Genomic DNA, 26331 nt, shown 5'->3' with positions numbered 1-26331 from the left:
CGAAGGTGAAGGCCGTTGCAGAAGCTCCATCCCCACAGAACGTGAGTCAGCTGAGATCATTCTTAGGACTACTGACATACTACGCAAAGTTTGTGCCAAACCTAGCTAACATGTTAAAGCCACTGCATGAACTTTTGAACAAAACCAAACAGTGGAAGTGGACAGACAGATGTGAGGAGGCCTTCAAGAAAGTGAAAACAGCCTTAGTTCAGTCAGAGGCCCTAACCCACTTCAACCCCAACTTGCCATTACAGTTGGCATGTGATGCATCGCCTTATGGCGTTGGTGCGGTTGTCTCACACATCATGCCATCAGGTGAAGAAAGGCCAATTGCTTTCGCATCACGGACCTTAAGTAAAGCCGAGAGCAATTATGCACAGATAGAGCGTGAAGCACTCGCCATTGTGTTTGGAGTTAAGAAATGTCATCAGTTTCTGTTTGGCCGACGATTCACACTGCTGACGGACCATAGACCCCTCACCTCCATCTTTGGTCCCCACCCCGGCATTCCGTCGCTTGCAGCCAGCCGCATGCAGCGATGGGCGTTATTGTTATCTGTTCACCAGTATGATATCAAGTACAGAAGGTCTGAGCAGCACTGCAATGCAGATGGCCTCTCAAGGCTTCCCTTACCTGTCGCACACACTGAGCACTCCCAGGCTGAAATCTTCTACTTCAAGGAAGTGACAAACGCCCCAGTTACATCTGTCCAAGTGAAAAAGTTCACCCACACTGATCCAGTGATGTCTGAGGTCGTGGACATTGTCACTCGTGGAAATGAAGGAGAGATGTCGGACAGCCTACAACCTTACCTAGTGAGGAGAAACGAGCTCACAGTTCAGTTTGGATGCTTGCTATGGGGTTTTCGAGTCATCATACCGCCGCCACTGAGAAGGCAGGTGCTTGAAGAACTCCATTCAGGGCACTGTGGCATGGCGCAAATGAAGGAGATTGCACGCAGCTACTTTTGGTGGCCAGGTCTGGATGCAGCTATCGAAGACAAGGTCAAGTCATGTTCTGCATGTCAAAAGATGAGGAACATGCCTCAGCTAGTGCCACTACACCCATGGGACTTCCCAGAGGAGCCTTGGCAGCGAGTCCACATAGACTATGCAGGCCCACTGGAGGATCGTATGTTCTTAGTCGTAGAAAATGGCCTGAGGACACAGTGATGAAGAGCACCTCAGCGGAGAGAACCATTGAAGAGCTGCGGTAAATTTTCAGTCGCTTCGGCTTGCCAACGCAACTCGTTAGTGATAATGGCCCCCAAATGGTGTCTGAAGAGTTCCGGTCATTCATGGAAGCAAATGGAATTCAGCACATCAAGTCAGCGCCGTATTACCCTGCAACGAACGGCCTCGCTGAAAGGTTTGTCCAAACGATGAAGCAAGCTTTAAAATCATCACAAGGGAACGGCTCCCTCAATAGGCGTCTAAACACCTTCCTGTTAACCTACAGAAACACTCCCCACGCTACAACCTAAGTGGCACCCGCTTCAGCCATGTTGAAAAGACAGCTTTGCACGCGACTCGACCTCCTGAGACCTCCAAAGACGAGACAGGTTGTACAGACACAACACAGAGCACAGGTGGAGAGACGGAGCAAAGCAAAATACAGAAGTTTCATAGCTGAAGAGAGAGTTCTTGCTCGGAACTACTGCAAAGGTCCAAAGTGGATACCAGCCACAGTGGTTGCACAAACAGGGCCTGTGTCCTACACAGTTCACACACCGGAAAACATCATCTGGAAGAGACACGTGGAATGACTGTTGCCAGGAACCAACCTCAGAGATGACTCCTGTCAAGTGACAAACCAAGATCAGCTACTGGAGACCTACCATGACTACGAGCTATCACCTGAACATACACTGCAGCAACCTACAAATGTGGAAAGTGCTCCAGACTCACCTGAACCAGCCAGAGTGCCTACTCAGGGTACTGTTGCACCCCAGTCTGGGCATACACCATCACCACTCAGACTCAGAGATAATGTGACTGTAGACTCACCTGTACGTCGTCATTACCCTGCAAGAGAAAGACGGCCCCCTGACAGGTTGACTATTTAGTTCAGACTAACCTCCGACATTGGGGAAGAATACACCCCAGGGTTAAGTCTGGGGACTGAGGCAGTCTACCCTATATCCCTAGTTTAGAAAAGGTTATTATGAAAAGTTCATTTATTTACATTAAGAAAACAATAGGCAAAAAAGTGAATATTTACTTTTTTCTTATGAGTCATCAAAGGTAAAGGGGGAGGAATATGTTGTGTATTGATATTCTAGTTTTGTCCCTTTAGGGCACCTGTAACCCCCCCCCCTTGCTTACTTACGTTGAAATGCTTGGAATGTTATTCCTGTGAAACATATTAAAACAATGCCCACGTTAATTTCTACTCCCGTCTCATGTCCTGTCCTTGTATTAGTTGTATAAGTAATACAGTGTGCTATAAAACAGATATAATATAAGGTAAACTCTTTCCAATGTAGTACCTTCTGCCCTGAGACGATGGCCGCGTGAATGTCTTTGGTCCAGTACACCTGGGAGACACACAGCACCGTCTGGCCAGGCCAGGTACGCACCCAGTTGATCCTCAGGTCCTTGGGGTACGCCTCAATGGCCTCCCCAATCACCTGGGGCACACAACCATTGGATTTGAAAATAATGATCAAAACAACACTGTAATTAGGAGAGAATGTGTATAGCCTCGAGTAAGGCCTAACAAAGTAGATTTTCTGTTTAACGGGCCCTGCGTCACATTTCTAAAAAATTAAATAAATACATTTGAACGATTAATTTGATTAATATGAATCGATTCTTTTAGACGAAACAAACTATTAACTTTGCCATTCTAGTAGTTGGGATGCGGGTCAATCACAGTGAATCAAATCATATGAATCAAAATAGTCATTTGTGAATCACGGACAGTAATTTTAGGAAAAAAGATTAGCTGCAGCCTTCCTTTTGGATTATGTGGTTGCAAAACTTGTTTTGTAGATACTTCAAGTTGATTTGGGCATTACATTTATGGGACATTGCAACTCAATAGATGCTAGTCAGCCTGCAAAGCAAACACCTCTAAGTTAAGATAAATATGACTAAACTAGAAATGGTACATTTCCTGAAGAAAATGTGTGTGCTTGCTTCAGCTGTCTAAAAATATTTGTATGGTAGCGGGGGATGTGTTCAATGTAGAATTCAAGCTGAGTAGAAGTGAAAGCAGTTTGTTATAGCAAGAATAGGTCTGATTACTTTACTGCTATGTATATATTTCCGTTAGCACATCAATTATACACATTTGCAGAACTATGCATCTGAAAAATTAACTGTGCCTAAAACTCAGCCGGGACAGGCTTTCAATGGTGCTATCCAACAGACACCAATGTAGTTAATTAGGGGGTTCCCTGACTAGGACTCAACTGTGGTCCCTGTGACTGTCATTACAAAACTATTATACCAAAAGGCTAAAATGTATTGGTAACGTCCATTAGATGTTGTACTAAGGTTGCTTAGTATTTTTAGAAGGTGTCAACATATTTATTTATTTTTTACATCAAATTCTTTTTTTATTCACTCGCTCGCCTCACTTTAAAAAAAAATGCAATCCGTTAAAGAGTAAATCAAGTTTGTATCGCCTAAGTAAGTAGCACTGCGAGCCAGAACGGCTCACAGGCGCAGGAGCCTATATCCTGTTTCTGTAGTGTGAGGCAATTTGATGTCCAAGTACACGCTCAGGAGAGGATCCTATCACAGGGCCTTACCCCCAATCTATCTCCTTAATGCTGGGTGCCAAGCAGAGACGCATCGGGTCCTATTTTTTTTTGCAGTCTATGGTATGACTCCACCTGGGATCGAACTCCCAACCTTCCAATATCAGGGCGGACACTAGCCACAAGGTCACTGAGTTGGTTATATAGCCATGAGTACCCTATATGACGTTGTGAACAATCTTTCTCACCCTATTTTTGTTTTTGTTTTTACTATAGAAAAAAAAAAAGACTTGGGAGAAAATTGGTTTGGAAAAATTAGTATTTTCAAATCATTTGCACCACAATCTACTTTTTCACATAGCGCTTACTAGGCCTAAATAGTTAAACTATCAGGTTTAATTTGATCTAGAGTAATTCCCCAAGTACTTTTTATCTCAAATAATTTCTGCCGGCTTAAGAAAATTCTGTCTCCGCAGATTCCATCTAGCCCAACTGATTGCCTAACCAGCCCATGGTACAGTGTATTGTGGGTGTCGATGACACTGTACATTCTCTCTCAAAATACTGGTCGAGGGTCAGTTTTCCAATTTAGCAAATCAATCATATTTTGAAGCAGACCTTAGATACTGATATTAGATATGTTGTTAGAAAATCAATGGATTTGCCCTTAGTAATGTAACTGTACCTTATGCAGGGAGCTGATCATGCCCATCTCTAGCTCTAGGAGCCATTTCTCCACCTGGCCGCGGGCCTTGGAAGTGGAGATGATATCTAGGAGCTCCACCACCTCTCCCTCGCTGCTCTTCATGTGGGTAATGTCCAGAACGTCTGTGAACACCACGTCATTTATGCCCTCGAAACACTTCTTCAGATGAGGCTGAACTCTATAGAAAGAGGGGGACAACAATGGATTTAATGTATGTCACATTTTTCACTAGGATGTATACTAGCCCAAATTTGTAGCACCCACTTGGGACACAAAGTAGTAAAAAAATATGGGCCTAGTTCACCCCAAAACCTAAGTTCATCAGGAGCATATACAGTGCATTCGGAAAGTATTCAGACCCCTTGACTTTTTTCCATTTTGTTATGTTACAGCCTTATTCTAAAACGGATTAAATAAATGTTTTTCCTCATCAATCTACACACAATACACCATAATGACAAAGTGAAAACAGGTTTTTAGACATTTTTGCAAATTTATTAAATAAAAAACAGAAATACCTTATTTACATAAGTATTCAGACCCTTTGTTATGAGACTCGCTATTTAGCTCAGGTGCATCCTGTTTCCATTGATCATCCTTGAGATGTTTCTACAACTTGATTGGAGTCCACCTGTGGTAAATTCAATTGATTGGACATGATTTGGAAAGGCACGCACCTGTCTATATAAGGTCCCACAGTTGACAGTATATGTCAGAGCAAAAACCAAGCCATGAGGTCAAAGGAATTGTCCGTAGAGCTCCGAGACAAGATTGTGTAGAGGCACAGATCTAGGAAAGGGTAGCAAAATATTTCTGCAGCATTGAAGATCCCCAAGAACACAGTGGCCTCCATCATTCTTAAATGGAAGAAGTTTGGAACCACCAAGACTCTTCCTAGAGCTTGCCGCCCGGAAAAACTGAGCATTCGGGGGAGAAGGGCCTTGGTCAGGGAGGTGACCAAGAACCCGATGGTCACACTGACTGAGCTCCAGAGTTCCTCTGTGGAGATGGGAGAAGCTTCCAGAAGGACAACCATCTCTTCAGCACTCCACCAATCAAGCCTTTATGGTAGAGTGGCCAGACGGAAGCCACTCCTCAGTAAAAGGCACATGGCAGCCCGCTTGGAGTTTGCCCAAAGGCACCCAAAGGACAAGATTCTCTGGTCTGATGAAACCAAGATTGAACTCTTTGGCCTGAATGCCAAGCATCACGTCTGGAGGAAACCTGGCACCATCCCTACGGTGAAGCATGGTGGTGGTAGCATCATGCTGTGGGGATGTTTTTCAGCGGCAGGTACTGGGAGACTAGTAATGATTGAGGGAAAGATGAATGGAGCAAAGTACAGGGAGCTCCTTGACGAATACCTGCTCCAGAGCGCTCAGGACCTCAGACTGGAGCGAAGGTTCACCTTCCAACAAGACAACAACCCTAAGCACACAGCCAAGACAACGCAGGAGTAGCTTCAGGACAAATCTCTGAATGTCCTTGAGTGGCCCAGCCAGAGCCCGGACTTGAAACCAATCGAACATCTCTGGAGAGGCCATGAAAATAGCTGTGCAACGATGCTCCCCATCCAACCTGACAGAGCTTGAGAGGATCTGCAGAGAAGAATGGGAGAAACTCCCCAAATATCAAATCGAACCAAATGTTATTTGCCACATGCGCTGAATACAACAGGTGTAGACATTACCGTGTAATGCTTACTTACAGCCCTTAACCAACAATGCATTTATTTCTTAAAATAAAACAACAACAAAAAAGTGTTGAGAAAAAAAGAGCAGAAGTAAAATAAAATAACAGTAGGGAGGCTATATACAGTTGTGCCAAGCTTGTAGCGTCAAGGCTGTAATCGCTGCCAAAGGTGTTTCAACAAAGTACTGAGTAAAGGGTCTGAATACTTATGTAAATGTGATGTTTCAGTTTTTTGTTTGTTATAAATTTGCACACATTTCTAAAAACCTGTTTTTGCTTTGTCATTATGGGGTATTGTGTGTAGGTTGATGAGGGGGAAAAAACACTAATACATTTTATAATAAGGCTGTAATGTAAAAAAATGTGGAAAAAGGGGTCCGAATACGTTCCGAATGCACTGAAGGACTATAGCCGGATGCACAAAACATATTGCATGGAACATGGACAGAGTTAGACTTCAGACCACTTTTATCATATCAAAACTGACAAACATGTTTTTGTTGTTGTTTATTGGATAGGATAGATACAGAGGAATGATAGAGGAGAGAGTATGCTGAAATAGCAGTGGGATGTAAATGAACCCATGCAGTGGTATGTGTGTTTTGGATGCAGCGGCTTACACCTCTAGATCATCCTAGGCCACGAAACTAACAAACTTTAGATTTTAGGATTAATCATACCTTTAAATAGCAGACATAATCTAACTGTAAGTAGCATATTTATCTTGCCCCTCCTGGGTGGCAAAGTCCTTGCTTTCCATGTATCACTTCCCACAAGTAGGTCCTCCCCATCTGTATAACACTGCCACAGTAGGAGCATATTGTTTAGGCCTACTGCTTGTGATTATTATATTGCATGCAAGTGTTTGCCTGGAAAATCAACAAAATTATAGCTATTCACACAGCACGCAAGCTATTGCATCTGGCCTAATCCCGATGATAATCAGCTATTGATTGTCCTCTAACCACCAGTCGGGGAACACAAGAGAGACTAATCAAATCTCACACACGACACAAGCAGCACACCACGCCTAAGCCTTTTGTTGTGCTTTCTGTGACAAATTACTTTGTAATACGTTATTTTGTGTTGGATTGAAGTAGAACATTTTTTTATTTTTTATTTTAGATTCTGAAAAAAGGAGGGCAGTCCAGCTGTTAATAATAAAAAAATAAAAAAAATAAAAAAAATCATAAGGCAACCTAGCAGTGGTGATGGAGAAAGTGTGGGGCTGCATGAAAAGGTTGTGTGGGTTGACAGGGATGGTCTAGCCAAACTTTGATACAGAAAGGACTGCGGTAAAGCTCTACAGACGGGAGACTGGCGCAACCTTGCTCAACAGGGCATTAAGACGGCACACTAGGTCCTATTCAGCCTCACGACAGATTCATCGCCTCGCCAAAATCCAACTACAGTAGGTGTTTGGAAAATTATGTCTTTTCAGAAAAGTCAGTGACTGCACGAGGCGGCATGAGTGGAGATTGGAAGGGGGAAAAAAAAGAAATCGAGATGAAGAAGAGTAAAGGGCTGAGCCTCCTTTGTCTGAAATCACATTCATTATAAACCAAATACCTTGGGTGAAATAGGACAAGGCATGCTTATCAGCCACAGTGGAGTAAGTAGGGCAGAGTGACGTGGGGAGAAGACGTTATATAATTAAATTCCCACAGTAAGTACAGGATTTTTCATCTTCTCCTTATTTCCATCTCTTTTGAGCCGTCTTAATGAGGTGGTTAGGAGAAAGAAAGAAAAAAGTTTGCTGAATTAAGTGTATGTAGTGGCCAAGTTTGTGTGTTCTGTTCATATTAGACTTTGGAAGGTTATTCTCTGAACAGGAGTTGTGACAAACACCTGCGATGTAAATATGCCCATATACCTCAGTATGGAAGGAACTCAAATGCCACCACTACTGTAAAGCCTCTGTATGACCAACCGCTACAGTGCATCGTATCTATTGTATAAACAACCCTAACATCTGATACACATTAAAAGAGACATGACACCGTACTGTATGGCTGCCGTCTTGCGTGCTCCGACCCGACTTTTCTATTTTCTGACTCTTTTGGCATTTATCTTTACTTTTCTTTTTTTCACTAAATGTGTCCACTATTATTTTCTATGATTGACAAAAACTTTGGAACATCGGCAGTTAATAACCTCAATTCCGGCATCAACCTCGACTCATCTTCGGGCTAAACCAAGAGGAAACGCCAGTGAAATAAAGGCAGGAGAGCAAGCGTCCTGGTAAGACTAAGGCGAGGAGAAAACCAGCCACCACTTCCCTCAAAGGGACTCTCGTAATTGTAATATCCTGTTTTTCTGAAACATGGTTTTCTGACAAGATACCCCCATGGCTAGGGGTGTAACGGTTCAGTAGGTATTGCGCTTTTGGGGTAACGGCACGGTTTGGTTTCAGTACAGCGGGAAACTGAAATGCCAACAGTTACTGTAGTTCTTTTTTTATTTATTTAAGAAAAGACAAAGTGTTGGTATTCCTGACTCCAAATACAGTGCCTTCAGAAAGTATTCATACTCCTTGACTTTTTCCATATTTTGTTGTGTTACAGCCTGAATTTAAAATGGATTAAATTGAGATGTTGTGTCATTGGCCTACACAAAATACCCTATAATGTCAAAGTGGAAATATGTTTTTAGAAATGTTTACAAATGAATTAATAATGAAAAGCTGACATGTCTTGAGTCAATAAGTCTTCAACCACTTTGTTATGGCAACACTAATGTTCAGGAGTAAAAATGTGCTGAACAGGTCACATAATAAGTTGCACGGACTCACTCTGTGTGCAATAAAGGTGTCCTTCCTAACTCAGTTGCGGGAGAGGAAGGAAACTGCTATGGGTTTGCACAATGAGACCAACAATTACAGAGTTTAATGGCTGTGATAGGAGAAAACTGAGGATGGATCAACAGCATTGTAGTTACTCCACAATACTAACCTAAATGGCAGAGTGAAAAGAAGGAAGCCTGTACAGAATACAACTATTACAAAACATGCATCCTGTTTGCAATAAGGCACTAAAGTAAAACTGCCAAAAATGTCGCTAAGAAACTTTATGACCAGAATATAAAATGCATTATGTTTGGGGCAAATCCAACACAACACATCACTGAGCACCACTGTTAATATTTTTAAGCATCGTGGTGGCTGCATCATGTTATGGGTATGCTTGTCATCGGCAAGGACTAGGGAGTAAAAAAATAATTAAAATAAAATAAAAAAACTGAATAGAGTTAAGCACAAGAAGAATCCTAGAGGAAAACATGGTTCAGTCTGCTTTCCAAAAGACACTGGGAGACAAATTCACCTTTCAGCTGACAATAACCTAAAACACAAGGCCAAATATACACTGGACTTGCTTACCAAGACGACATTGAATGTTTCTGAGTGGCCTAGTTACAGTTTTGACTTAAATAAACTTGAAAATCTATGACAAGACTTGCAATTGGCTGTGTAGCAATGATCCACAACCAACTTGAGCGCTTGAAGAATATATATATATATTTTTTTTTAGAGTGTAAATATTGTACTATCCAGGTGTGCAAAGCTCTGGGAGACTTACCAAGAAAGACTGATACTAACATTTATTGACTCAGGAGTGTGAACACTTATGGAAACTTGATATTTCAGTATTTCATTTTCAATAAATTGGTTATCCTCCTGCTTACAAACAGAAGCTCAAACAGGAAGTACCCATGACGCGCTCCGTAGAAACATGGTCTAGAGCTGACTGGAACATGTTCCAGGACTCCACCGATAGCGTTGACGAGCTAACCACCTCTGTCACCGGCTTCATCAGGAAATGCATTGCCGACCTTGTCCCCACAGTGACGGTTCGACGCTTCCCCAAAAGCCCTGGATTAACACTAAGGTAAAGGACAGAGCTACTGCTCACAGAGCTATTGCAGCCAACCCAGAGGCTAGGGCTGAGGACACAAACACATACAAGAAGTCCTGCTACGACCTCCGCATAGACATCAAACAGGCAAAAGGACAATATAGGAACATGGTGGAATCCTATTATAACGGCTCTGTCTCTCTACGCATGTGGCAGGGACTACAGTACATTACGGGCTACAAAGGAAGCCGTGATCTGCCCAACGATGCCTCTCGAACTCAATGCCTTTTATGCATGCTTCGACAAAAACCACACAGATACCTGCATGAGAGCCCACGCTGATCCGGTGGCCAATAAGGTTTTTAAACGGGTCAACATACCGCAGGGCCAGACAGTATTCCAGTGCGTGTCCTCAGGGCATGTGCAGACCAGCTCTCAAGCGTCTTCACTGAGATTTTCAACCTCTCCTTGCCCCAGTCTGTAATCTCCACACGTTTCAAGATGACTACCATCATTCTTGTCCCCAAAAAACTCTAAGGCCTTAATGACTACGGCCCTGTAGCACTCACATATGTAATAATGAAGTGCTTTGAAAGGCTGGTCATGACACACATCAACTCCATCATCTGAGACACCTTGGACCCACCCCAATTTGCAAAACGACCCATAAGTTATACAGATGATGCAATCTCTATTGCACTCCACAATGTCCTCTCCCAAATAGAAAAAGAGGAATACCAATGTGAGGATTCTGTTTATCAACTACAGCTCAGCGTTCAACATCATAGTGCCCTCCAAGCTCGTCACCAAGCTTGGGACTCTGGGATTGAACACCTCCCTCTTCATCTGGATCTTGGACTTCCTGCCGACCCCAGGTGGTAAGAGTAGGCAACAATACCTCTGCCACGCTGACCCTCAACATGGGGGCCCCCCAGGGGTGTGTGCTTAGCCCCCTCCTGTACTCCTTGTTCATCCATGTCTGTGTGGCCATGCACAACTCCAACTCCATCACCAAGATTGCTGACGACACAACGATGGTAGGCCTGATCACCAACGGCAATGAGACAGCCTACAGGGAGGAGGTCAGAGACCTGGCAGTGTGGTGCCAGGAAAACCTCTCCCTCAATGTCAGCAAGACCAAGGAGCTGATCGTGGACTACAGGAAACAGGGGTTCACATCGACGGGGCCGCAGTGGAGAGGGTCAACAGCTTTATGTTCCTTGGTGTCCACATCACTGAGGACTTAACATGGACCTCTCACACCAGCAAAGTCGTGAAGAAGGCACGGCAGCGCCTCTTCTCCCTCAGGAGGCTGAAATTATTTGGCATGGCCCCTCAGATCCTTAGAAACTTTTACATATTCACCATCGAGAGCATCCTGACTGGTTGTATCACCGTATGGCAACTGCACCGCCCTTGACCGGAAAATTGACAAAGACTTCAGCCACCCAAGACATGGACTGTTCTCCAAGCTCCCGTTCGGCAGGCAGTATCTGTGCATCAAGGATAGGACCAACAGACTCGTAAACAGCTTCTATCCCCTGGCCATAAGACTGTTAAATGGATATCAACTACTGCTCCCCCTATGTTGTTGGAAAAATTATTATTGATTAGATTTATTACTTCCACTACGCTGCTGTTCATTGATTATTGATTGCATTACCATTAGTATCTCTCTATTTATCATGCTACTGGTCACTATTACTCCTGTTATCATGTACAGTGCATTCGGAAAGTATTCAGACCCCTTGACTTTTCCACATTTTGTACATTACAGCCTTTTTCAAAAATGTATTAAAAAATTTTTTCCCTCATCAATACCCCATAATGACAAAGTAAAACAGGTTTTTAGAAATGTTTGCACATTTATTCAAAATAAAAAACGGAAATATCACATTTACATAAGTATTCAGACCCTTTACTCAGTACATTGTTGAAGCACCTTTGGCAGCGATTACAGCCTCAAGTATTCTTGGGTATTACACTACAAGCTTGGCACACCTGTATTTGGGGAGTTTCTCCCATTCTTCTCTGCAGATCATCTCAAGCTCTGTCAGGTTGGAAGGGGAGTGTCGCTGCACAGCTATTTTCAGATCTCTCCAGAGATGTACGATCGGGTTCAAGTCCGGGCTCTGGCTGGGCCACTCAAGGACATTCAGAGACTTGTCCCGAAGCCACTTCTGCATTGTCTTAGCTGTGTGTGTAGGGTAGTTGTCCTGTTGGAAGGTGGACCTTCGCCTAAGGTCCTGAGCGTCCTGAGAGTTCTTGAGCAGGTTTTCATCGAAGAGCTCTCTGTACTTTGCTCCGTTCATCTTTCCTCAATCCTGACTAGTCTCCCAGTCCCTGCCTCTGAAAAACATCCCCACAGCATGATGCTGCCACCACCATGCTTCACCGCAGGGATGGTGCCAGGTTTCCTCCAGATGTGATGCTTGGCATTCAGGCCAAATAGTTCAATCTTGGTTTCATCAGACCAGAGAATCTTGTTTCTCATGGTCAGACTCCTTTAGGTGCCTTTTGGCAAACTCCAAGCGGGCTGTCATGTGCATTTTACTGAGGAGTGGCTTCCGTCTGGCCACTCTACCATAAAGGCCTTATTGGTGGAGTGCTGCAGAGATGGTTGTCCTTCTGGAAGATTCTCCCATCTCCACAGAGGAACTCTGGAGCTCTGTCAGAGTGACCATCGGGTTCTTGGTCACCTCCCTGACTAAGGCTCTTCTCCCCCGATTGCTCATTTTGGCAGGGCGGCCACCTCTAGGAAGAGTCTTGGTGGTTCCAAACTTCTTCCATCTAAGAATGATGGAGGCCACTATGTTTTTGGGGACCTTCAATGCAGCAGACATTTTTTGGTACCCTTCCCGACATCTGTGCCTCTACACAATTTACCACAAGTGGACTCCAATCAAGTTGTAGAAACATCTCAAAGATGATCAATGGAAACAGGATGCACCTAAGCTTAATTTCGAGTCTTATAGCAAAGGGTCTGAATACTTATGTAAATAATCTTTTCTGTTTTTATTTTTAATAAATTTGCCAAAATTTCGAAAAACATGTTTTTTGCTTTGTCATGATGGGGTATTGTGTGTAGATTGATGAGGAAAATGTTTTATTTTATCAATTTTAGAATAAGGCTGTAACATAACAAAATGTGGAAAAAGTCAAGGGGTCTGAATACTTTCCAAATGCACTGTATATATTACCATTATTATATTACCATAACTATTTATGTATTCCTACTACCAGTCACTTTTCATCCCTGTTTACATCTATATCAGCCTATCACGCATGCACTGACACTCTTATACACACACACACACACACACACACACACCAGTTATGCTGCTGCCATACTGCTTACTATTATTATTTATCCTGCTACCAGTCACTTTCTCATTCCCTGCTTACATCTGCATGTCTATCTATATCTACCTCAAATACTCCAGTATCCCTGTACATTTGATACTGACACTGACCCTGTATATACACTACACAACCAAAGGTATGTGGACACCCATTCAAATTAGTGGATTCGGCTATTTCAGGCATACCCGTTGCTGACAGGTATATAAAATTGAGTACACCACCATGCAATCTCCATAGACAAACATTACAGTAAAATGGCCTTACTGAAGAGCTCAGTGACTTTCAACGTGGCACTATCACAGAATGCCACCTTTCCAACAACTCAGTTCATCAAATTTCTGCCCTGCTAGAGCTGCCCCAGACAAATCTGGGTTTGGCGGATGCCAGGAGAACGCTACCTGCCCCAATGCAAAGTGCCAACTGTAAAGTTTGGCGGAGGAGGAGGAATAATGGCCTGGGACTGTTTTTCATGGTTCGGGCTAGGCCCCTTAAGTTCCAGTGAAGGGAAATCTTAACGCTACAGCATACAATGACATTCTATACGATTCTGTGCTTCCAACTTTGTTGCAACAGTTTGGGGAAGGCCCTTTCCTGTTTCAGCATGACAATGCCCCCGTGCACAAAGCGAGGTCGATACAGAAATGGTTTGTCGAGATCGGTGTGGAAGAACTTGACTGGCCTGCACAGAGCACTGACCTCAACCCCATCGAACACCTTTGGGATGAATTGGAACGCCAACTGTGAGCCAGGCCTAATCGCCCAACATCTGTGCCCGACCTCACTAATGCGCTTGTCCCCGCAGCAATGTTCCAACATCTAGTGGAAAGCCTTCCCAGAAGAGTGGAGGCTGTTATAACAGCAAAGTAGAGATGTAGCTTCCTGTAGTGTAGTTTCCTGTCGTATTTATCATGTTTTTATTAGTTATACTATTTTGATATTGAATACTACTGCACTGTTGGGTAGGGCTTACACGTGAAGCATTTCACTGTACTTGTGCATGTGAGAAATACATTTTTTAAGATATCAATGCAACCAAAGGTGATATCCAACACTTAACCTAACAATTGACAGATAGCTATTCCACTGATATAGCTAAGATCGTACCCACAAAATAATATAATATACACTGAACAAAAATATATACCCAACATGCAACAATTTCAAATATTTAGTTACAGTTCATATAAATGAAATCAGTCAATTGAAATAAATGTATTAGGCCCTAATCTTTGGATTTCACATGACAGGGAATACAGATATGCATCTGTTGGTCAGATACCTTTAAAAAAAAAAGTAGGGGCGTGGATCAGAAAACCAGTCAGTATCAGTTGTGACCACCACATACATCTCCTTCGCATAGAGTTGATCAGGCTGTTGATTGTGGCCTGTGGAATGTTGACCCACTCCTCTTCAATGGCTGTGCAAAGTTGCTGGATATTGGCGGAACTGGAACACGCTGTCGTACAAGTCGATCCAGAGCATCCCAAACGTGCTCAATAGGTGACATGTCTTTTGAGTATGCAGGCCATGGAAGAACTTGGGACATTTTCAGCTTCCAGGAATTGTGTACAGATCCGTGTGACATGGGGCCGTGCATTATTATGCTGAAACATGAGGTGATGGCAGCGGATGAATGGCACAACAATGGATGTCAGAATCTCATCACAGTATCTCTGTGAATTCAAATTGCCATCGATAAAATGCAATTGTGTTTGTTGTCTGTAGCTTATGCCTGCCCATACCATAACCCCACCGCCATGGGGCACTCTGTTCAAAGCGTTGACATCAGCAAACCGCTCGCCCACACGACGCCATCTGTCATCTGGCCGGTACAGTTGAAACCGGGATTAATCTGTGAAGAGCACACTTCTCCAGCGTCCCAGTGGAAGCCGAACTGCAGTCAGGTCAAGACCCTGGTGAGGACGATGAGCACGCAGATGAGCTTCCCTGAGACGGTTTCTGACAGTTTGTGCAGAAATTCTTAGGTTGCGCAAACCCACAGTTTCATCAACTGTCTGGGTGGCTGGACTCAGACTTTCTCACAGGTGAAGAAGCCGGATGTGGAGGTCCTGGGCTGGCGTGGTTACACATGGTCTGCGGTTTTGAGGCCGGTTGGACATACTGCCAAATTCTCTAAAACGATGTTGGAGGCGGCTTATGGTGGAGAAATGAACATGGCAACAGCTCTGGTGGACATTCATGCAGTCAGCATGCCAATTACACACTCCCTCAAAACATCTGTTGCATTGTGTTGTGTGACAAAACTGCACATTTTAGAGTGGCCTTGATTTTCCCCAGCACAAGGTGTACCTGTGTAATGATCATGCTGTTTAATCAGCTTCTTGATATGCCACACATGTCAGGTGGAATGATTATCTTAGCAAATGAGAAATGCTCACTAACAGGGATGTAAACACATTTTTGCACAACATTTGAGAGAAATAAGCTTTCTATGCATATGGAACATTTCTGGGATATTTTATTTCAGCTCACGAAACATGTCGCGTTTATATTTTTGTTCAGTGTAGTTCAGTCCTTCCTAACAAGTGGTGAGTGTGTCCCTGAAGTCTTACACCAACGTCCTGAGCTGTGAGTTTTCAAGAGCAATCAATTTCAGCGGTGTCACAATCAAGCTAGTGATTGGCTGCCTCAGTTGAATTGCACTCCACGGATAGGACTGTAACAGTCATTTTAGCGTTTGCTTTACCCTGACTGGCGTGCCAGATGGACAGGGTTTGCTGTTTTCAGGCTATTCCTTTGGTTCCATTGCGCTAAGCAAGTTCATTCAAGCCCAGTGAAGTATATAGAATGATTTCAAATAGTATTTGAACCCAGGTCTGAACAGGTATAAGGTTAGCGCCAGTGCTCTTACCTGGTGGGGTCTTTGGTTTCAGAGAGGATCTCCAACAGCTCGTCGTTGGACAGGAAGAAGAATCGTGGAAAGTAGAGACGCTTCTTCTCCAGGTATTCATTGAGGCCCTTCAGGATCAGCTCCAGGAACTCGTTTGACTTCTTTAGCTTCTCCAACATCTGGTCGATGGCCACCACGGCCAGCACGTGCTTGTCCTGCCAGGAATAGAGGGACATTCAATGTTTCCAATAATCTGGGTCTGACCTGTATTAAAGGAGCAATCTGCGATTGCTACATCAAATTTTGGACTTAAATTAATATAACTAGAAAATGACATTTACTGAAATAAATGTGGTGTGCTTGCTAGTCTTGAAGTATTTATGGTTCTGAAATAGTAGTAGTGGCAGTGATGGCAGTAGTAATTGTAGTAGTATTAATGGTAGTAATAAGGTTTTCATAGGCTGTGTGTTAGTTATAGTGACCTATTTTGGGGTGGTTTGCAGGGTTGGAAATTAACACCTGCCACCCACTAAATGCAGGTATATTTTGTCATTGGTAGGTAAGAATGTCTATTTCACCAGACACGTTGGCGGGTGGTCACACAGAGCATTTGGGAACAGGCCTCATGTAGAAGTTGGTCAAATTGACAAGAAAGGCTACTAAAGTGTGACTTTTCCATTGTGTTTCTTGGCCAGATATCGTTTTCTTCACACACTAGGTTGTTTTTCAATGTCAGTTTGAGTTTGCGTCAACTGTCTGCTGCTAGGAAGATATCGCCGTCTGAGGTTTTTTTCATCACAAACAAGCGACTGTCCAAGTTACCACGGTAACGGCCCGTCCCTTAATGGGGCAGCTTAACATTTTTGTCTAACCTAATGATTGTGCTTGATTGAGCATGGATCACTCCTAAACACTTTTATTAATTTCTTATCATTAAAACACTCAAACACTTTCATTGTTCTCCTAGATAAACTGGTCCATCTCTAAGGCATTCCTAGTCGATCACCAAACATTTCTGTAAAAAACCCAATGATAAAGCCTTGCGTTCCTATTTATTGTATTTTTTTCACGCTGTTGGCGCCTAGCACTTGATTCAGCAGCGCCGGGAAGGCAAAGTGTCGTTTAAGAACTATTATTTATTTTTATGAGCATGGCCTTATTTCTATTACAGCATATTCATATTCCATTCACCCAGCTTAACGTTAACATCGATAGGTTTCGGCTACTACGTGAAACTCATATTTTCCCTATACCCATCATGAGGTTGCTACAACCTAGCCTATGAATGAAAGTTTACAACGTAGGTGCACAGGTTGAGAGAAATTTGCATAATCAAGGTGACAGACATTGACATATTCAATACCGCCTTGCACAATCTTGCCTGCATCTAGCTGATCTAGGGTGTAATCATTAGTCCAACAGTTACAAACGAGAGTTTGTATTGGACAAATTTGGGTATGTTTATCCCAGTTTCATTCCGTTTGCTTCTGTTTAAGAAACTTTTTCTACAGAATCTGCAGAATTAATACACCCCTGATCACACGCAAACACAGTTCACTTTCAAAGCAGCCAGATCGTTGTATAATTCCTTCTCGCATCTACGCGCTCTCCTCCTCTCACCTTTTCCCTTCGCTTGTGGACTTCAGTGCACAACACATCAGCTGTCTGTGACCAGGCAAAAAAAACGTTCCAAGCCGAACTGCCATATCATAAACGCTAATCGCTACACACAGCCAACATCGTTGTCACCATATTAGCTAACTTCAAGTCAACAACATAGCTACAAGAACTAACGCGTTGGTAAACCCTCTATAATCATGCAGTACAGTGTACAGTTTAGCAATTACACCGGCGGTCCCTGGTGGCAATAAATTAATCAAACCAAGACCTTACCTTGACTTGGAAAAGTTCCAGTGTTGGACAGCCATAGCCAGCTAGGTAACATAGCATCCCTCTCTGTTTGAGCCGGGTGTTTGAGTAGGCTAAACTTGCTAGCTGCATTCACCAGCTAAGTAAGTGAAAAAATATCTCTCTCTCTCACTCTCTTGCTTCTCTTTAATAAAAATAAAAAAAGTATTTAAAATGTTTCAACTATTGTCTTTCTCTCTCTTTGAGTGAACTACTCACCACATTTTATCACTGCAAAGCTAGCTTTCAGTACTAGATGAATTCTCTGATCCTTTGATTAGGTGAACAACATGTCAGTTAATGCTACAAGAGCTCTGATAGGTTGGAGGACGTCCTCCGGAAGTTGTCATAATTACTGTGTATGTCTATGGAAGGGGGTGAGAACCACGAGCATCCTAGGTTTTGTATTGAAGTCAATGTACCTAGAGGAGGAGGGACACTAGCTGTCCTCCGACTAAACCATGATGCTACCCTACATAGTGCTGTTGAGTCTACTGTATTATTATACCTTCATTGTAAAACAGTGTGTTTTAATTAATTATTTGGTGACATGTGAATATATTTAGTATAGTTTAATCTAAAAAATATAACTTTATTAATGTTTGACTATTTCTATTTTCATGAAATTCACTGAGGAGGTTGGTCCTCCCCTTCCTCCGCTGAGGAGCCTCCACTGTATGACGTTTTAAAAATGTTTAAAACCATGACTAGAAAGAGACTCAACGAATACAGCAAAGAGCTGCTGTTTTTATTCAGCACTGTCAACACTTTGTTCAACACTTTTATGGCCATAAAATGTGCGTTCTCCCTACTTCCACTCACGCTACTAACAGCACAGCAAAGTGTTCCGATAAGCTTGCATTGCTATTTTTAGCGACTTGTGTCTTTTTTTATATCAATAAATATTTCACATTCTCTGATCATAGGAGTAACAACATGAATTGGTGCATGAGGCACCATCAGCTGGAAGACTGTGTCCCCTTTTCTCAGTGGAGGGAGATCAGAGGGACGGTGAGTCGGGTGAAAGGCAGCCTCACCGCTGCTCCCTCCCTCCCATCAGATTGACCATCAGATGCAGGACATCAGTCCATATACACTACCGTTCAAAAGTTTGGGGTCACTTAGAAATGTCCTTGTTTACGAAAGAAAATAAAAAAAATGGTCCATTAAAATAACATCAAATTGATCAGAAATACAGTGTAGACATTGTTAATGTTGTAAATGGCTATTGTAGCTGGAAACGGCTGATTTACTATGGAATATCTACATAGGTGTACAGAGGCCCATTATCAGCAACCATCAGTCCTGTGTTCCAATGGCACGTTGTGTTTGCTAATCCAAGTTTATAAATTTTAAAAGGCTAATTGATCATTAGAAAACCCTTTTTGCAATCATGTTAGCACCGCTGAAAACTGTTGTGCTGATTAAATAAGCAATAAAACTGGCCTTCTTGAGACTAGTTGAGTATCTGGAGCATCAGCAATTGTGGGTTCGATTACAGGATCAAAATGGCCAAAAACAAATAACTTTCTTCTGAAACTCATCAACTATTCTTGTTCTGAGAAATGAAGGCTATTCCATGCGAGAAATTGCCAAGAAACTGAAGATCTCATACAACGCTGTGTACTACTCCATTCACAGAACAGCGTAAACTGTCTCTAACCAGAATAGAAAGAGGAGTGGGAGGCCCCGGTGCACAACTAAGCAAGAGGACAAATACATTAGAGTGTCTAGTTTGAGAAACAGACGCCTCACAGGTCCTCAACTGGCAGCTTCATTAAATAGTACCCGCAAAACACCAGTCTCAACGTCAACAGTGAAGAGGCGACTCCGGGATGCTGCCCTTCTAGGCAGAGTTGCAAAGAAAAAGCCATATCTCAGACTGGCCAATAAAAATAAAATATTAAGATGGGCAAAATAACACAGACACTGGACACAGGAAGATTGGAAAAAAAAGTGTTATGGACAGACGAATCAAAGTTTGAGGTGTTCGGATCACAAAGAAGAACATTTGTGAGACGCAGACCATATGAAAAGATGCTGGAAGAGTGCTTGATGCCATCTGTCAAGCATGGTGGAGGCAATGTGATGGTCTGGGGGTGCTTTGGTGGTGGTAAAGTGGGAGATTTGTACAGGGTAAAAGGGATATTGAAGAAGGAAGGCTATCACTATATTTAGGGAAGAAGCAGTCAGCTGTTATTCTGTCTATTTTGGAGTGGCCAGCACAGTCACCGGATCTCAACCCTATTGAGCTGTTGTGGGAGCAGCTTGACCGTATGGTACGTAAGAAGTGCCCATCAAGCCAATCCAACTTGAGGGAGGTGCTTCAGGAAGCATGGGGTGAAATATCTTCAGATGACCTCAACAAATTGACAACTAGAATGCCAAAGGTCTGCAAAGCTGTAATTGCTGCAAATGGAGGATTCTTTGACGAAAGCAAAGTTTGAAGGACACAATTATAATTTATATTAAAAATCATTCTTTCTAACCTTGTCAATGACTACATTTCCTATGCATTTTGCTATATGTCCTATTCAAACTAATTTCATGTATGTTTTCATGGAAAACAAAGACATTTCTAAGTGGCCCCAAACTTTTGAACGGCAGTGTACGCATCTATACAGTACCAGTGAAAAGCATGGACACACCTACTCATTCCTGGGTTTTTCTTTAGTTTTTACTATTTTCGACATTGTAGAATAATAGTGAAGACATCAAAACTATGAAATAACACATATGGAATCATGTAGTAACCAAATAAGTGTTAAGCAAATCAAAATATATTAGAGATTTTTCAAATAGCCACCCTTTGCCTTGATGACAGATTTGCACACTCTTGGCATACTCTCAACCAGCTTCACCTGGAATGCTTTTTTAACAGTCTTGAAGGAGTTCCAACATATGCTGAGCACTTGTTGGAAGCTTGTCCTTCACTCTGCGGTCTGACTCATTCCAAACCATCTCAATTGGGTTGATGTCGGGGGATTGTGGAGGCCAGGTCATCTGATGCAGCACTCCATCACTCTCCTTCCTGGTAAAATAGCTCTTACACAGCCTGGAGTTGTGTTGGGTCATTGTCCTGTTGAAACACAAATGATAGTCCCACTAAGCCCAAACCAGATGGGACGGCATATCGCTGCAGAATGCTGTGGTAGCCATGCTGGTTAAGTGTGCCTTGAATTCTAAATAAATCACAGACAGTGTCACCACCAAAGCACCCCCACACCATCACACCTCCTCCAAGCTTTACGGTGGTAATACACATGCGGAGATCATCCGTTCACACACACACCGTGTCTCACAAAGACACAGCGGTTGGAACCAAAAATCTCAAATTTGGATTCCAGACCAAAGGACACATTTCCACCGGTCTAATGTCCATTGCTCGTGTTTCTTGGCCCAAGCAAGTCTCTTCTTATTATTGGTGTCCTTTAGTAGTGGTTTCGTTGCAGCAATTCAACCGTGAAGGCCTGATTCACACAGTCCCCTCTGAACAGTTGATGTTGAGATGTGTATGTTACCTGAACCCTGCAATTTCTGAGGCTGGTACAGTGAGGGAAAAAAATATTTGATCCCCTGCTGATTTTGCACGTTTGCCCACTGACAAAGAAATGATCAGTCTATCATTTTAATGGTAGGTTTATTTGAAAAGTGAGAGACAGAATAACAACAAAAAATCCAGAAAAACGCACGTCAAAAATGTTATAAATTGATTTGCATTTTAATGAGGGAAATAGGTATTTGACCCCCTCTCAATAAGAAAGATTTCTGGCTCCCAGGTGTCTTTTATACAGGTAACGAGCTGAGAATAGGAGCACACTCTTAAAGGGAGTGCTCCTAATCTCAGCTTGTTACCTGTATACAGTGGGGGAAAAAAGTATTTAGTCAGCCACCAATTGTGCAAGTTCTCCCACTTAAAAAGATGAGAGAGGCCTGTAATTTTCATCATAGGTACACGTCAACTATGACAGACAAAATTAGAAAAAAAAATCCAGAAAATCACATTGTAGGATTTTTAATGAATTTATTTGCAAATGATGGTGTAAAAAAAGTATTTGGTCAATAACAAACGTTTCTCAATACTTTGTTATATACCCTTTGTTGGCAATGACACAGGTCAAACGTTTTCTGTAAGTCTTTACAAGGTTTTCACACACTGTTGCTGGTATTTTGGCCCATTCCTCCATGCAGATCTCCTCTAGAGCAGTGATGTTTTGGGGCTGTCGCTGGGCAACACAGACTTTCAACTCCCTCCAAAGATGTTCTATGGGGTTGAGATCTGGAGACTGGCTAGGCCACTCCAGGACCTTGAAATGCTTCTTACGAAGCCACTCCTTCGTTGCCCGGGCGGTGTGTTTGGGATCATTGTCATGCTGAAAGACCCAGCCACGTTTCATCTTCAATGCCCTTGCTGATGGAAGGAGGTTTTCAATCAAAATCTCACGATACATGGCCCCATTCATTCTTTCCTTTACACGGATCAGTCGTCCTGGTCCCTTTGCAGAAAAACAGCCTCAAAGCATGATGTTTCCACCCCCATGCTTCACAGTAGGTATGGTGTTCTTTGGATGCAACTCAGCATTCTTTGTCCTCCAAACACGACGAGTTGTGTTTTTACCAAAAAGTTATATTTTGGTTTCATCTGACTATATGACATTCTCCCAATCCTCTTCTGGATCATCCAAATGCACTCTAGCAAACTTCAGATGGGCCTGGACATGTACTGGCTTAAGCAGGGGGACACATCTGGCACTGCAGGATTTGAGTCCCTGGCGGCGTAGTGTGTTACTGATGGTAGGCTTTGTTACTTTGGTCCCAGCTCTCTGCAGGTCATTCACTAGGTCCCCCGTGTGGTTCTGGGATTTTTGCTCACCGTTCTTGTGATCATTTTGACACCACGGGGTGAGATCTTGCATGGAGCCCCAGATCGAGGGAGATTATCAGTGGTATTGTATGTCTTCCATTTCCTAATAATTGCTCCCACAGTTGATTTCTTCAAACCAAGCTGCTTACCTATTGCAGATTCAGTCTTTCCAGCCTGGTCCAGGTCTACAATTTTGTTTCTGGTGTCTTTTGACAGCTCTTTGGTCTTGGCCATAGTGGAGTTTGGATTGTGACTATTTGAGGTTGTGGGCAGGTGTCTTTTATACTGATAACAAGTTCAAACAGGTGCCATTAATACAGGTAACGAGTGGAGGACAGAGGAGCCTCTTAAAGAAGAAGTTACAGGTCTGTGAGAGCCAGAAATCTTGCTTGTTAGTAGGTGACCAAATACTTATTTTCCACCATAATTTGCAAATAAATTCATTAAAAATCCTACAATGTGATTTTCTGGATTTTTTTTCTCAATTTGTCTGTCATAGTTGACGTGTACCTATGATGAAAATTACAGGCCTCTCTCATATTTTTAAGTGGGAGAACTTGCACAATTGGTGGCTGACTGAATACTTTTTTTCCCCACTGTAAAAGACACCTGTCCACAGAAGCAATCAATCAATCAGATTCCAAACTCTCCACCATAGCCAAGACCAAAGAGCTCTCCAAGGATGTCAGGGACAAGATTGTAGACCTACACAAGGCTGGAATGGGCTACAAGACCATCGCCAAGGCTTGATGAGAAGGTGACAACAGTTGGTGTGATTATTCGCAAATGGAAGAAACACAAAATAACTGTCAATCTCCCTCGGCCTGGCGCTCCATGCAAGATCTCACCTCGTGGAGTTGCAATTATCATGAGAACAGTGAGGAATCAGCCCAGAACTACACAGGAGGATCTTGTCAATGATCTCAAGGCAGCTGGGACCATAGTCACCAAGAAAACAATTGGTAACACACTACGCCGTGAAGGACTGAAATCCTGCAGTGCAAGGTCCCACTGCTCAAGAAAGAACATATACAGGCCTGTCTGAAGTTTGCCAATGAACATCTGAATGATTCAGAGGAGAACTGGGTGAAAGTGTTGTGGTCAGATGAGACCAAAATCGAGCTCTTTGGCATCAACTCAACTCGCCGTGTTTGGAGGAGGAGGAATGCTGCCTATGACCCCAAGAACACCATCCCCACCGTCAAACATGGAGGTGGAAACATTATGCTTTGGGGGTGTTTTTCTGCTAAGGGGACAGGACAACTTCACCGCATCAAAGGGACAATGGACGGCGCCATGTACCGTCAAATCTTGGGTGAAAACCTCCTTCCCATCAGTTTTGCCTTCCCTCAGCCAGGGCATTGAAAATGGGTCGTGGATGGGTATTCCAGCATGACAATGACCCAAAACACACAGCCAAGGCAACAAAGGAGTGGCTCAAGAAGAAGCACATTAATGTCCTGGAGTGGCCTAGCCAGTCTCCAGACCTTAGTCCCATAGAAAATCTGTGGAGGGAGCTGAAGGTTCGAGTTGCCAAACGTCAGGCTCGAAACCTAAATGACTTGGAGAAGATCTGCAAAGAGGAGCGGAACAAAATCCCTCCTGAGATGTGTGCAAACCTGGTGGCCAACTACAAGAAACGTCTGACCTCTGTGATTGCCAACAAGGGTTTTGCCACCAAGTACTAGGTCATGTTTTGCAGAGGGGTCAAATACTTATTTCCCTCATTAAAATGCAAATCAATTTATAACATTTTTGACATGCATTTTTCTGGATTTGTTTGTTGTTGTTATACTGTCTCTCACTGTTCAAATAAACCTACCATTAAAATTATAGACTGATCATTTCTTTGTCAGTGGGCAAACGTACAAAATCAGCAGGGGATCAAATACTTTTTTCCCTCACTGTAGCTACCCAACCATGTTCAATGTTAGTTAGCTAATATTAGGCTATAACTAGCAATGCAAATGGCTCTGAGATATGAATACTATTACTACACAGATCATACATGTAACGTACACTTCAACTTGAAATGAAAACGACTTTGACAAAATTAGAAACGTGTAATATCTGAAAATGTAGCTAGCTAGACTCTCTTACCCGTATACATGGATGGACACTTCTCCCTCTCTGTCACGGATGCCATGGTTGCCCTTAGTTTGAAGATGTCATACGGACACAGGTGTTTTACAACAGCCTTCTGTGTGTTCACTTTTCGACTCTGTCTGCATATTTGCAATAAACACCTGAATTTTCTCCATCTCCTTAGCTATCATACTTAGCTACTGCTGCTCTTTAATTATTTGTTATTTCAATTGTTTACTAATCTATTTTTTACATTTTTACTTAAAACTGCATTGTTGGTTAAGGGCCTGTAAGTAAGCATTTCACTGTAAGGTCTACACCTGTTGTATTCGGTGCATGTGGCAAATAAAAAAAAAAAGTGGAAAGTGGAGAGCAACACTTATGCAGTTCTACTACGTGATATATATTTTTAAAAAGCTGCGTTAGAAAGGATTACCTACACATACTGAACAGCTCATGTTATAGACAGAAGCATGCTACATGCCAGACCAATCCAAACTCATCTCTCGACATGTCCAGCCCACTCATTATCTCAGCCACTCATGGCTAGCGGGAAGGTTGCTGTCTTTTTCCATGGCTAAACCAACTAGGCTCAAAATGTAACAATTGTATTCGTATTTACAGATGGCATACAAGTTCACATGTTCCAGAAGGCATTTCTGCCCAAAAACGTATTTAGATTTTTTTTTGTTTACGTTTATGTTCAAATGGTGCTCCTGTGAAGTAGTGACGCGCGACATACGCCTAGTTTCCTGAAACTAGTCACATATAGGATCAGTTTTGCCTTTTAGATCATAATAAGGACTATTTGAACAGGGGGGGACATTATCTTAGATCAGCACTCCTACTAAGACGCTTTTTGAATACAGGCACTGATGTGTGTGACAGTTTGAGTAAGCCAGCTACATGGTTTCTTATGTCAGAATATGGCCCTAACTGTGATAGAGCAGTCATTCTTATTCTATTTGCCACACCTCTACTGTATCATATTCACTTAAATATTAATTGTTACTTATGATATGCTTGTGAAATTAAAGCTTTAGCGCAAATCTAGAATTGAAATGCACAAAAGTCCCAGTGTGTCTCAAGTTGATATTCTGCAATTTGTCTCCATCCATATTTATAGCATCCATGTTCTGAGTCTACTACCAAAACTCCAATATCCTCATTCAAGCCTCCAGCCAAACATAAAACTAGGATTTTAAAAAGGCTTGTCCTGAGGCCCACACTACAATTCAGGTCTGGTCTGGTCTGATCTCAGTTGTCGACTAATTTAACATGTTGGCTCTAGACTTCTCTGGAAGG

The 26331-nt window shown here is 42.7% G+C and overlaps 1 protein-coding gene across 3 annotated transcripts in view; it reads right to left on the bottom strand.

Moving 5' to 3' along the window:
- Positions 1 to 26331, bottom strand: part of dnah7 (dynein, axonemal, heavy chain 7) — a 222361-nt gene that overhangs the window by 134370 nt on the left and 61660 nt on the right. For all 3 annotated transcript variants that reach the window (XM_045206528.1, XM_045206529.1, XM_045206530.1), the window contains exons 20-22: positions 16191 to 16384; positions 4392 to 4590; positions 2489 to 2629 (exon numbers count right to left, since the gene is read on the bottom strand). In XM_045206528.1, the coding sequence (XP_045062463.1) occupies positions 2489 to 2629; positions 4392 to 4590; positions 16191 to 16384 (534 nt within the window). The remainder of the gene's footprint in view (positions 1 to 2488; positions 2630 to 4391; positions 4591 to 16190; positions 16385 to 26331) is intronic.

This window comes from Coregonus clupeaformis, chromosome 23 (assembly GCF_020615455.1).
Source record: "Coregonus clupeaformis isolate EN_2021a chromosome 23, ASM2061545v1, whole genome shotgun sequence".
NCBI lineage: Eukaryota > Metazoa > Chordata > Actinopteri > Salmoniformes > Salmonidae > Coregonus > Coregonus clupeaformis.
The sequence above is the reverse complement of the archived record's forward strand: the minus strand, read 5'-3'. Positions and strand labels throughout refer to the sequence as shown.